Source organism: Onychostoma macrolepis, chromosome 15 (genome assembly GCF_012432095.1).
Source record: "Onychostoma macrolepis isolate SWU-2019 chromosome 15, ASM1243209v1, whole genome shotgun sequence".
Lineage (NCBI taxonomy): Eukaryota > Metazoa > Chordata > Actinopteri > Cypriniformes > Cyprinidae > Onychostoma > Onychostoma macrolepis.
This window is the reverse complement of record NC_081169.1, coordinates 24,058,321-24,072,910: the sequence shown is the minus strand read 5'-3', so window position 1 is coordinate 24,072,910 and position 14,590 is coordinate 24,058,321. Positions and strand designations below refer to the sequence as shown.

Sequence of the window (14,590 nt, the reverse complement as noted above, 5' to 3'; positions counted from 1 at the left end):
AAAACTATAAAATTGCGAACAAGGCATTTTGGTAATTATTAAAATATACACTACAGTTTAAAAGTTGTTTTTTTTTAATATATATATATACATTTATAAGGATGTATTAAATTTATCAAACAGTAAAGACATTTATAATTTTACATGCAATTTATTATATATTAAATGTTCAAAATTCTTTTGAACTTTGTTCATCAAAGAATCCTGAAAAAAAAAAAATATAGCAATTTCCACAAAAATATCAAGCAGTATAGCCGTTTTAAAATTGATAATAATTAGAAATGTTTCTTGAGCGGCAAATCCGTATATTAGAATGATTTCTGCAGGATCATGTGACACTAAAGACTGGAGTAATGGCTGCTGGAATAAAATTACATTTTATAATATAAAACATCTATTTTGAATTGTAATAATATTTCACAGTATTACATTTTTTTGAAGGATTTTTTGCTCAAATAAAACATTTAAATTGTGCTTTAAATCTTCCATATTTTTTGGTGCATATAAAATGGTGTATTATTTTATTGCATTATTTGTTCAAAATGCTAAAAGTGTTCAACAAGTACAACATGTGTGCAGCGAATAAAACTGTAGACATAGAGTTGAGCATAAAAGTTTCTTAATAAAGAATCTATTAATCTTAATATCCTCAACAGTCATGTATGGGGTGTTAATGGATAGGGTTAGAACTGTTTTGTTTGAGAGTTTGGATGAAAGTATCTGGTAAATGACTATTTCCACAATTTCTTTTGTGGATATGCTTTACAATCAGTCACATTCCAATTAGTTGTTCTTGCTATTGTCTCTCGATCAGTTCCCGCAGTGAGTGTGAAGATCGTGGCCAAGCAGCAGGAGCTACGCAGGGATCAGACGCTGGACTTGGACTGCCTGGCTGGAAGCAGCAATCCCACTGCAAATATCAGCTGGAGTTTGGGCCCCGTCATGTACTAAAACACTTACTTACACATCATTACACACATGCACAAATTCACCCGCAGCTAATACTGTATTACTTAGTCCACCACTCCCAAGGGGATTTTGCCGTCCAGCTGATTTATTCACATCAACAGATTGCAGAGCATTGCCTCTTGGTCCACAAAACAGGCAAATACACGTGCATTTCAGGTGAATTTGGCTCCAAAATGACCCGGGTTGTTTTTAATGCTGAGAAGTGTGCAATAGTTGGGGACTTCTGATGTGTATCTGTACGAAGAGAGCAGAATTTGTGCAGGAGGGCTCAATAAAGCTCTTTAGAGAAGCAGGAAAGTGTGAAATGTTTGCAAAGGCTGATGGGCAGTTTGGCAGTCCATCCCGAGACCTTTTTTTAATGTCTGTATTAGGTTTCGACTGGCAGCCGGTGATCACTAAGTCATTACCTTGTTAGAGTCTGTCTCTAGCGCTGTCAATATGTGGCCAGTTGAAGGAAAAGACTTTACGGCTATTGTGAACAGATCAGTTGTAGTTTTTTACCAGCTAAGCCAAACGTTATGGCTCAGTTTTTATTTCTAAAGAAATTCAGCTATAAAACTACAGTGTTTGTGAGCAGAGGAGTGGTCCGCTTCGAGTTTTATAGGTTTTCAGTTTTGTCGGATGGTCCCTGCGGGGCCCTAACGCATGTCGGGCAAACAAAAAGATTTCACAGCAGGTGAACGCTGTTACTGTGAAGGCCTTTATCGAATATTCATAGTCTATTTTTGCGATGTTACTCCAAGGGGAGGTTTTTGAAATTCTTCTTCTTTATATAAAACGTCCATGTGAAATAACGTTGTAAATTGTCTTGTGTTTTATGAAGCTGAGATTTTCTTTCTCTCTCTCTCAGGCTGAAGGGAGTTGACCAGGCTCCTAAAAAGGCAGAATTTGGCGGGATGTCCCGAACCAGTAAGCTGTCCCTCACTCTTGAGTCCCATCACTGGAAGAAAAGGATCACCTGTCAGGCCTTCAGTAACGTGCTGTCCGAGGGTGTCAACAACTTCTACACTCTCAATGTGCTCTGTGAGTTTTCAGTCCTGTAAAAACACAATGTCACAATATAGCAAAATTGTTCATGAATAATTGCACGTCAGTAGATAATTAATTAAATATTTGCTAGAGCTGAGTAAATCTTTGAATAGACATTACAAAAAGTGCATGGCTTTAGAAGTCAATGCTATACCTTATTTGCTTTATTTCCATCTTGCTGTACATAAGCCAATTTACAACCGGCTTCATCAGCATCTGTACATTTATTTATTTATTTATTTAGAAAGAAAAAAATGATTGGATAATGTATGTTTATTTATTATCCCGTATTTACCATAACTTCATTCATTCGTTCATTCATTCCTAATCCTGTATGATCTCATTCATGCATTCATTCATTCCTATTTATATTTATGTACTGTATGTATTTGCCCATAAAGTAGATAAATAATTAATTTGTTTATTGGTTTATTCCTAAATTAATTAATTAATTAATTTCTGTAATAATAATAATAAATTAATACAAATTAAATAAATGAATACTGCAATAATTTACTTATCCCATGTATCCCATATATTAATTATCTCATTATTCATGCATTAAATAAATAAATACATGGTTTTTTTATTTATTGTCCCATTAATTACTTATTATATTTTATTGTTTGTTTGTTTGTGTGTTTGTTTTTTGACTAATGCATAATTGATATCCTTAGTTTTAACATGGGTTTGTTTGCTGTAGCTTGAGCTCTGGCAAGCATTCTGAATGAGTCTATACCTCCTAATGCATATGGCGAGTGTGTGGTGTGATGTGTGTATTTCTGTGTGTGTGTGTGTGTGTGTGTGTGTGTGTGTGTGTCTTTGTGTCTGCAATGATTATGGTTTGACTTTGATGTTGTTTTGTCTGATCCAGCCAGCCACCTCTTCAAAGCCTGACACGCTTTGTGAGCATGACGGAATGTCACTGTGTATCTGTGTGTGTGTGTGTGTGTGTGTGTGTGTGTGTTTGCACACTCTTTGTCTGTTTCAGATCCTCCAGAGTTTGTGATTTAAATATCTGTCTGTGTAAGAACAGACCATTAATTATCACTTTGCCTGCTTTATTGTCTTATATTAAGATTATATTTCATCTTTCACTTTCTTAGTGTGTGTGTGAGCGTATTTGAGCTTCTGTGTGTGTGTCTGCTTGAAGATGTAAGCAAATAGTTTGTTAAAATCTGCATTTGAATCCTCATTCGCTCTGAAATGACACAATGTACATTAATGAGACAAAGACACAGAAGCCCCCCAGAGAGATCAACAGCACAATAAATCATACGCCTTATTCACAACAGACCAGTGCAGCGTGCCAGACGTTAGAGACTAAAACGACTCAAAATCTGCTGCTTTCTTAAATCACTTCTCATAAGTGCAAAATTAACTTTTTGCCAAGTGTGAATTAAGAAAATTTTATTAGTTGTAAATAGTGAATTTCAGAATGTGTGTGTATAGATATATCATGCAAAATCCATGCTATTGTTCATTAGTAAGCAACATATCTAGCAAATAAATACATATACATTAGCAACTCTAATTAAAGACTAACACTTGCTCTGCCCTGCCATTAACACCCCATGAATTATGAAGATGCAAACATTTACATTTAATTCTATAATTTATTTATAAATTCAACTAAAATATTTTCAATATTTTAATATGGAATAATTTTCCTTGGCAAACATTTCACATGCATGCATACATACATACAGTATATACATACATACAGTGGGGCAAAAAAGTATTTAGTCAGCCACCAATTGTGCAAGTTCTCCCACTTAAAAAGATGAGAGAGGTCTGTAATTTTCATCATAGGTATACCTCAACTATGAGAGACAAAATGAGAAAAAAAAAATCCAGAAAATCACTGTAGGATTTTTAAAGAATTTATTTGCAAATTATGGTGGAAAATAAGTATTTGGTCAATAACAAAATTTCATCTCAATACTTTGTTATATACCCTTTGTTGGCAATGACAGAGGTCAAACGTTTTCTGTAAGTCTTCACAAGGTTTTCACACACTGTTGCTGGTATTTTGGCCCATTCCTCCATGCAGATCTCCTCTAGAGCAGTAATGTTTTGGGGCTGTCGCTGGGCAACACGGACTTTCAGCTCCTCCAAAGATTTTCGATGGGGTTGAGATCTGAGACTGGCTAGGCCACTCCAGGACCTTGAAATGCTTCTACGAAGCCACTCCTTCGTTGCCAGGCGGTGTGTTTGGGATCATTGTCATGCTGAAAGACCCAGCCACGTTTCATCTTCAATGCCCTTGCTGATGGAAGGAGGTTTTCACTCAAAATCTCACGATACATGGCCCCATTCATTCTTTCGTTTACACGGATCAGTCGTCCTGGTCCCTTTGCAGAAAAACAGCCCCAAAGCATGATGTTTCCACCCCCATGCTTCACAGTAGGTATGGTGTTCTTTGGATGCAACTCAGCATTCTTTCTCCTCCAAACACGACAAGTTGAGTTTTTACCAAAAAGTTCTATTTTGGTTTCATCTGACCATATGACATTCTCCCAATCCTCTTCTGGATCATCCAAATGCTCTCTAGCAAACTTCAGACGGGCCGGACATGTACTGGCTTAAGCAGGGGGACACGTCTGGCACTGCAGGATTTGAGGCCTTTGTTACTTTGGTCCCAGCTCTCTGCAGGTCATTCACTAGGTCCCCCCGTGTGGTTCTGGGATTTTTGCTCACAGTTCTTGTGATCATTTTGATCATTTGGGTGAGATCTTGCGTGGAGCCCCAGATTGAGGGAGATTATCAGTGGTCTTGTATGTCTTCCATTTTCTAATAATTGCTCCCACAGTTGATTTCTTCACACCAAGCTGCTTACCTATTGCAGATTCAGTCTTCCCAGCCTGGTGCAGGTCTACAATTTTGTTTCTGGTGTCCTTTGACAGCTCTTTGGTCTTGGCCATGGTGGAGTTTGGAGTTGGACTGTTTGAGGTTGTGGACAGGTGTCTTTTATACTGATAACAAGTTCAAACAGATGCCATTAATACAGGTAACGAGTGGAGGACAGAGGAGCCTCTTAAAGAAGAAGTTACAGGTCTGTGAGAGCCAGAAATCTTGCTTGTTTGTAGGTGACCAAATACTAATTTTACCGAGGAATTTACCAATAAATTCTTTAAAAATCCTACAATGTGTTTTTCTGGATTTTTTTTTTCTCATTTTGTCTCTCATAGTTGAGGTATACCTATGATGAAAATTACAGGCCTCTCTCATCTTTTTAAGTAGGAGAACTTGCACAATTGGTGGCTGACTAAATACTTTTTTGCCCCACTGTATTACATACATACATACATATGGTCACACTTTATTTTAAGGTCCAGTTCTTGCTATTAACAAACCATTAACTATGACTTTTGCCTCAATAAACTCCTAATTTGCTGGTTAATAGTTTATGTATTGGGTAGGATTAGAGATGTAGAACATGGTCATGCAGAATATGTGCTTTATAAGTACTAATAAACAGCCAATATATTAATTCTAGGCAAAGCAACTAGTTAAGATTTGGTCCCTATACTAAAGTGATACCATACAGTTGAAGTCAAAAGTTTACATACACCTTGCAGAATATGCAAAATGTTAATTATTTTACCAAGTTGTTCATGAGTTCCTTGTTTATTTCAATTGAAACTTTTTAAATGTGAAGATCAGGGTAAATTTAACTTATTTTGTCTTCTGGGAAACATGTAAGTATCTTCTGAAGGGCAATACTAAATGCAAAAATGTGATGCACATTCTGCATTCTGTTCAAAAGTTTTCACCCCCTGGTTTTTCCTTCTGGAGCATCAGTGAGCGTTTGAACCTTCTGTAATATTTGCTTGAGTCCTTCAGTTGTCCTCAGTGTGAAAAGATGGATGTCAAAATCATACAGTCATTGTTGGAAAGGGTTCAAATACAGAAACAAAAATGCTGGAAAACCAAAGAATTTGTGGGACCTGAAGAATTTTTCTGAAGAACAGCAGGCAGTTTAACTGTTCAGGACAAATAAGGGTTTCATGAACAACTATCGCTAAACAAAAAAACACAGCTGTGGATCATTCAGGTTACAACATGGTATTAAGAATCAAGTGTATGTAAACTTTTGAACAGGGTCATTTTTATAAATTCATCTATTATTTTCTCTTCTGGATTATATGTAAACATCTTGTATGTGAAATATCTTATTCAGGTCAGTACTAAATAAACAATAACATGCATTTTGTATGATCTCTCTTATTTTGGTAAAATAATTAACATTTTGCAGATTCTGCAATGTGTATGTAAACTTTTGACTTCAACTGTATATATGGTAACACTTTAGTATAGGGACCAAATCTTAACTAGTTGCTTATTAGCATGCCTAGAATTAACATATTGGCTGTGTATTAGTATTTATAAAGCACATTTTCTGTTTGACCATGTTCTACATCTCTAATCCTACCCAATACGTAAACTTAATAACTACCTTCCAAACTATTAATAGCCAGCAAATTAGGAGTTTATTGAGGCAATAATCATAGTTAATGGTTTGTTAACAGTGAGAATTAGACCTTAAAATAAAGTGTGACCCGTATGTATATGTAATATGTATGTATGCATGTACAATTTCTTATTAGGATTTAATATTTTAAATATACAAGGATGTTTGCCAAGGAAAATGATTCGATATTAAAATATTGAAAATATATGAGTTGAATTTATAAATAAATAATAAAATGAAATGTAAAGGTTTGCATTTCTCTAATTCATGGGGTGTTAATGGCAGGGCAGAGTAAGTGTGAGTCTTTAATTAGAGCTGCTAATGTATTATTTCTTTACTAGATATGTTGCTTATGTGCAGTATGGTGTGACAAGCAACTTGCTTTGTGTAACTGCTGTGTTCATTGTCAAGTTTAGAAATATGTTTGCTTACAAATATTAGCACCTTGAATGTGATGCATCTGTGTGTGTCACTGTGTGAAATTCAGTTCCTCCGGAGTTTTCGGATGAACAGCCCGATCAGGTCCAGGTCATTGAGGATGAAACGGTCACGCTTCCTGTCAAAGTCACGGCCAATCCGGACGAAGTCACCTGCGAGTGGATTTTTCAGGGAGAGAAGCTGGTGAAAGGTAGTAGACAGCACTACATGACATTACGAGCCGTGTCACCCTCACAGGCGCTCTAAACACTCAAACAGACGTAAACACACATTGCCATATGCATTCTGAATAAAACATCGATGGGTTCTGGCACTGCAGCTTGGCAGATGTGATCTCGTGCTAATGTATGCAGCCTAAATGAGCGTCGCTGTCGCTCTGAATGCGACACAGCGCTTCCGGTCTTCATCTTAGTGTTGAAAGCTTCCCAGCAGTCTTGTGTCGAGGTCCCTGCGGTATTCCTCCAAAGAGGTTTCTCTGGGAGAAGGGTTTTAGCGGATAAGCCAGCTGTTTCAGTGTGTGTATATGTGTGCAGGATTTGAATAGTTCACATTTTGTTTGGTTTTGTGGATTTGTATTGTCACAGCTCTGTGATTCACCTGTTCTGTGTGGGTTGTGTCACATCTCTGTATGTTTGTGACAGAAAGAGATCCTCGTTATCAGTTCGACGACTGGACCCTGGAAATCCTCAACGTTTCTCGGCGAGACGGGGGCGATTACATCATAGAGTGTTCCAACGCTGAGGGGAAGAACCGCACAAAGCTCAAGCTGGATGTACAGTGTGAGGAATTCAAACTAACTCTGACACCTCAGCCTAACTAGGAGAGATTCAACAAGTTTGAAAGCAAAGTTTCTCCTCCCTGAAAGCAAAATGCTGTAGTAACAAATAGCCATCAGGACATACAGGGAAGGTTTAAAAGTCTAAGACCACATTCAAAATGTGTGATTTAATACCTGCAAATAAGGATTTAGAAAAATGTACAATAAAGAATATATTTTAATTATTAATTTTTTATTTTATAAATATAGTAATAACAGTTTATATAATTATGTAATAATGTTACATAATTTTACATAATTATTTTTGCTTTAAACTTTTTATGATAAAATAATTCAGGAGTGTTAGCGTTAACTAAAACTAAAAGCATAAAAATAAATTTTCATTACTTAAAATATAAAATTAAAAAATAATATAATTATTATAATCTATCTATCTATCTATCTATCTATCTATCTATCTATCTATCTATCTATGTATATGTGTGTGTGTGTGTGTGTGTGTTAATATATATAAGTTTTAATTATTTATATTATATTATATTTCTTATATATATATATATATATATATATATATATATATATTTATTTATTTTTCATTTAAGTTAAAGTACTAAAATAACTAAAACACCCAACAAAATGGCTAAACCTTTACTAAACTTTAATTAGTTAAAACTAAAATTATTATAAAAATAAAATCTACTTCATAATATATATATAATTGTTAATTTTTTATTTAACTTTTCAGTTAAACTTATTTATAATTTGCATAAATAATTTGACTTTTGGACCCCACTGTATATTAAAAAAAAAGCAGGATTTAGTTAAGCAGGGCATGGAACCAATGATAATTCACTGTGGGCTGAACTAATCAGTTTGATGTGACAAAAATAGGCACCCAAAATGTCTTGACACTGTTGACAGTCATGGCTGGTTGGGAGACAAACTCATATTAGCATTAAAGATGACACAGAGTCAACATCTTTGCTAATAAACCGCTAATGCCACATGAATTGAAAACGTTAGCATTTAACACAAATATTTAATATGTATAAATGCTTATTAATGTAATCAGGATGTGCAAAAAACAAGGTTAAAATTTCATCAGTATGGATTTTTTTTCTCAATGTAAATTACCACACAAGTTGTGCCGCAAAGCCAATCTACGCTGTTCTCAATATTTGTACCACATATTTATTTGCCAATTCAAGCCCACACACAGACGTACACACACTTGAAAGTGAAATGAAGAAAAAGAGAGGGACACAGAGAGAGAAAAAGAAAGAGCACTCCCACTTCCTTAATGATTTAATAATAGCACTCCTTCAAATCTAGGCCTGCATGTTCCTGCAAATCCTTCTGCACTAATGGATCTCCACGTCCTCATACAATAGCATCTGACAGTGCTAGATATTCATTATGTATGGGCCATTTGAATAGCTTTTACCAATGGTGCTGTTTTCCATGTAGGCCCCCCTCTTTCTGCCTGTTAGGAACAATGCAGAGGAGGATTGTACACGCCAACACGCCAGAGATTACGCTGGTGGTAATGGCCCACTTGGTTGAGGATATGATCCTCCTGGGGGCAGGGATGAGATGAGGCAGAGGAGTTTGCTGTACGTGCCTGAGGCAACCATTTCAGGACCACTTTTCTAGGAACTTCAATATAACTTACTTCCCTGCATGTGAAGGTCAAAGCAGTGCTAGTTCATTTTTAATCATACATTTATATATGTGTGTATATATATATATATATATATATATATATATATATATATATATATATATATATATAATCTTTTATATAGGCCTAGTTATTGTATTTAGTCAAAATCATTATTTGATTTTTTAAATAATTTTATATTTTATTTTCATATTTTCTAATTTAGAAAACTTTTTATGTGTATTTTTGTTTTTATGATAGTTGTTTGTTTTTTTTCGTGCCTGAGGCAATCTTACTTTAAGTCCAATTTTTAGGATATACAAACTATCGAACTTTATTTTTGTTTTAATGTTTGATTTTATTTGTATTTTTTTCATTTTTTTCAGATAGGGAGGTAGGTAGGTAGATAGATACTGTATGATAAAGGACATCATTATTATCTACTGTAAAGTTACAGTAGTAATTTAGCAAATAAATGTTATAAAACATCGTTTTATAATATGTTTAGAGGAGAGGGAGCTAGGGCAGATAACAACACAACCCTTACGAAAATTCAAACCAAAAACCATGGCTATAGTTAAACCATGGTAACCACAAATTAACCATGGTTTTGCTACACTAACTATAGTCTAACCATGAAATGTGTAGTAAAACTGTGGTTGTAAATTAAAACAGATTGTAAAAAAACATGGTTACTGTATTTTTACTGTAATAACGTACAGTATTAGGATTTTTCTTTAAATATATTGTCATGATGTAATTATTATTGTACTAATTTTGACATTTAGGCAATTTAAAAGTATAGTTGCGCTAAACCTATAGTATTTAAGTCATTATAAGATAGAACAACAACACATGGTCATAATGTTATTGAACTAAAAAAAGTTATGTTATTGCAAGCAGAATACATTGAGACAGTTCTGTTCATAACAGCAGATGGCTGATGGGAAAATTGACAGGTACAAGAAAATTAGTGGAAAAAAGTAAACACACACAAAGTAAGATGTAGAGAGAAATCATGGAAAATGAAGAGACTGAATAGGAAAATGGAAGTGAAGGTGCAGTTCAATGGATCACCTTTAATTATTTTGCATGGCCCCAGCCTAAGTTCTAAACCTTTTTTTTTTTTTTTATGTGATGGCCAGACAAAAAAAAAAAAAGTTATTCGTGGTTTCAGGATTTGTTGTGGGTGTATGTGATGGCCTGGATGAGTGTGAGATTTCCTTGCCTGAAATTTTGTCCCAGTCCTGCCCTGTTCTACATGGTGGTTGTTTAGCCATGATACATTCATTAGCTAACAAAATATTAAATGTAACTTATTTTGTATTAATGTGTCAATATGAATTACCAATAAATTACCAGTGTGACACTAAAACAGGTAGTAGTAATGGGTACTTTTTACTTAAGTAAATATCAAAGCCAATACTTCTTTACTTTAACTTGAGTAAAAAAGTGTAGCCAGTACTTCTACTTTTGCCAAAGTATTTTTAAACATGAGTATCATCAATTAATCAGTTGGTACAATGCACTTATTGTGTACATACATGTTCTTACATTGTACTTACATTGTTAATTATATCTTTATGTAAGTACATCTGTAATTAATTTCTGTAATTACATTTATAATTACACTGTTGACCCATACCTTACACCTTAACCCACCCTTAAACCTACCTATACCACTTAACCTGTCCCTAACCATACCGATATCCCACCTTAATAGCAGCAAAAGTGTTTTGCAATACAATATGAACACAATAAGTACATTGTACATATTTTTGATGTAAGTACATAGTAGTTAAGGCAACCTAATATAAAGTGTGACCGAATGTTTTGTTTTAATGTTTTTTTTTCTTCAGGTAAATGCGAGTTGTGATGAGTAAATGAAGTGTGGGAGTGCATAAAATAAAGAATTAGGCATTTAAAGGGGTCATATAATGCCATTTTTGTACAAGCTAATATGATTCTTTAGGGTCTAAATTGAAAGTTTGTAATATACTTTAATTAAAAATTCTCATTAGTATTGTAAGAAAACACTCATTTTACCTGCTCAAAAACAGCTCTCTGTTCAGCACACGGTTTTAGTGCGTGTGTTTTAAATGCTAGTGAGCTTTGCTCGCCCGCCCCTCTGTTCTGTGGGGCGTTTTGACCTAACACACGTGGAGTGTTGCCTTGACAACAGTTGAGGGTATATTTTGAAGAATGGCAGCGGAGTCTCTGAGGATACTGTGCAACCGTAACGCTTTTGTTCATTATAAACGTGGGATTATTAATTATATTGAGAAAGTCGTAAATAGAAAACATGCATGTACCCTGAATGTAAACATTAGCCACATACATCGTGAAGCGTGCTAGCGATTTGCAAAGATTAATATAAAGATTAATATAAAGGTTAATTAAACGTTACACTCACTTCTTCTGGAGGTTCAGCAGGAACACGAATAGTTGGTTCCGATTCTTTTTTCAGGAGCAGCTTCTTAGCAAAACCAGCTTTATACTGACCTTCATTTATAAAGCAGTCTGGTGAAAAATGATTCGCGCAAACATGAAAACATTGACGTTGCTCGTGGGGAATATTCCCTTCAAAAGCAAAACTCAGCCACTGTGTCTTCAGCGGTTCGGACTTAGGAACATCAAAATGACTGCTGTGTTCATTATTGCACCCGAGAACAGAACACCACAATCGCTTAGACGCCATTCTGCTCATAGACAGCTCCAGCGTATATCAACAATGACGCGCGGACTATGATTGACAGCTCGCTCACGAGCAAGGGCGGGTCTGTGTTGGAACACTGCTGTCAATCAACCATCGTGGGAGGGGCGTCCGACCGTGTGACGTCACACGGTCGAACGGCTTGATTTGAGAAATAAGGAGATTAAAAAAAAAACACTGGATGGATTTTTATCATTTTATGATGGTTGTGTACAGGCACTGCTAACACACATTTCAGTACAATCAACTTGTAAAAGTGCATGTACCATTATATGACCCCTTTAATTAATAGAAACCACTAAAGACAAAGAACTGTTGGTGGTACAGCTCCATCTGGGTTTATTTACACATGAAAACAAGCAACAAATAGAAAGATGGCGCTGGGGCCATTTGGTTAAATTACGTCATGTAAATTGAGTTATGCAGAAAGTTATAGAAAACACAGCATTGGTTTTAGTAGTGAAGACCAAATGAGAGTCACAGACTTACAGATATTGTGTAAAATGTGTCCTAATATACAGGTTTTATTGCACACCATGAAATAATTAACCATACGTTTCCTCTGCCATCTCAACTTGATGTTAAAAGTTGATTTAAACTACATTTATTGCTATTTCTGTACAAACTGAATGTGTTTATATCTGTGAAATATTCTTGCTAAGTATACACTTAGCGGTAACACTTTATTTTAAGGTGTCTATAATACAGAGTAATTACCTAGTTAAGTACTTAGTAGTAGCCATTGTACATACATGAAACAAAATGTACTTACCATGTAACTAAGTTATGGAACAGCCTGTAATTACAGTTTGTAATTATGTAGATGTAATAGGCAGCTACTGTTACACAGCTACTTATTTAACCAAAAGATTGTTACATATGTGTTGCAGACTTTATATAACGTAATTATAAATGTAAGTACACTGACATAAGCTACTTAAAATAAAGTGTATCAAGATTATACTTAAGTGTACTTCATGTGTATCTCTACTGTACACCTTATCCAGCTGCACCTTAGTTTGATTTAACCCACCAGTACACAGCTTAAATACATGTGATGTAATACCTTTCTAATTACATTAAAATTACAGAATATTACACAGGCATAAGCTACTTAAAATAAAGTGTATCAAGATTGTACTTAAGTGTACAAGTAGCTGTGTAACAGACTCGGTCTGTTACATATGTGTAACAGTAGCTGCCTATTACATCTACATAATTACAAACTGTAATTACAGGCTGTTCCATAACTTAGTTACATGGTAAGTACATTTTGTTTCATGCAAGTACAACGGCTACTACTAAGTACTTAATTAGGTAATTACGCTGTATTTTGACACCTTAAAATAAAGTGTTACCCACTTAGCTATTGAATGTAAGTTGCCTTATCAAGAATGCACATATTTCTGCTTCTGTATTTGAAATAGAGGTTTATTAGAGCTCTGGAAGAAAGAAACTTTATTGCTAACCAGCCTAAATATAATTAACATTGTCAAATTAATAGCAATTCTGTTATTGTATCAGCACGAATGATTTGTGTAGGCCTTAGCTGGTCAGTGCAAGCATGTAGAAATGTCATCTGTAATTGCTCAGCTATAAAAGTAGTTATACATAGTTGAATGAAATCATCTTCTTAATGGTTTTTTTTTTTTTTTGTATCTGCTTTGCTTCCGCAGATGCACTTCTTCATTAGTGTTCTCTGATCCCTTTTAATAATACAGTTATCCTGACAGAGTGTGACAGATTCTTTTTGAGGGGGCGTTAATTCTGTAGCCTTTCGAGAGCGTTGTTAATTTGCCTCAGTAAGCATTACCTCTGTTCAGACATGTGCGGCCTGTGCTGTAGAGACAGCGACTCCAAGACTGTTTGCAACCAGCCTTGGAGGGATACAGGAGGGTTTGAAATAACACTGTTTTTGCTCTACACATAATAAGGAAGACATTACAATAGACCTTGAGTGTAAAGGCTTTTTTTTTCACGCCCTGTGAATAATTCAAACAGGAAGTGCCGAGGCACACTGTATCGAGACTTAAACAAAGGCAAGTCTGGCATCAACACATACGAATTTAGAAAATCAAATGCCGCAAGTTAACTTTCCTTCGAAATCGTATGCGCTGTCGTTGAAATTAACTGAGGTGAAAATTGAACTGTTAGGGCCCTGACAAAAGGGAACGTCACTTAAATTTGCTATGATTAGCACACGCTGCTATAGGCTGAATACCTAGTGAGCAAGATACCTAACCAACATGATTTTTTCTTTTTCACGGGAATCCGTAAATTCTCACATGTAGCACACCTTATATGAAACACGAGTTCACAGTTGACTGGAATCTCTGTAAAAATAAAAATAAATAATTATTGTTGGTTTAACTTTAAATAATCTAAAAATGTTGACGTCATTGAAACAAAACAAAACAAAAAAATTTGAAAAAGGGACTTGTTTAATCAACAGCAACTCAAAGTATTATGTTATCTGACCAACACAAATTATCTAGGGTTGTTTGACAAAAAGAAAAGTTTTGATAAATC

General features: G+C 35.0%; 1 protein-coding gene across 1 annotated transcript in view; it reads left to right on the top strand.

Moving 5' to 3' along the window:
• nphs1 (NPHS1 adhesion molecule, nephrin) overlaps nucleotides 1-14,590 on the top strand; it is a 112,996-nt gene that overhangs the window by 79,800 nt on the left and 18,606 nt on the right. The window contains exons 19-22 of the mRNA XM_058744640.1: nucleotides 815-944; nucleotides 1,820-1,992; nucleotides 6,960-7,100; nucleotides 7,552-7,689. Coding sequence (XP_058600623.1) covers nucleotides 815-944; nucleotides 1,820-1,992; nucleotides 6,960-7,100; nucleotides 7,552-7,689 — 582 coding nt within the window. The remainder of the gene's footprint in view (nucleotides 1-814; nucleotides 945-1,819; nucleotides 1,993-6,959; nucleotides 7,101-7,551; nucleotides 7,690-14,590) is intronic.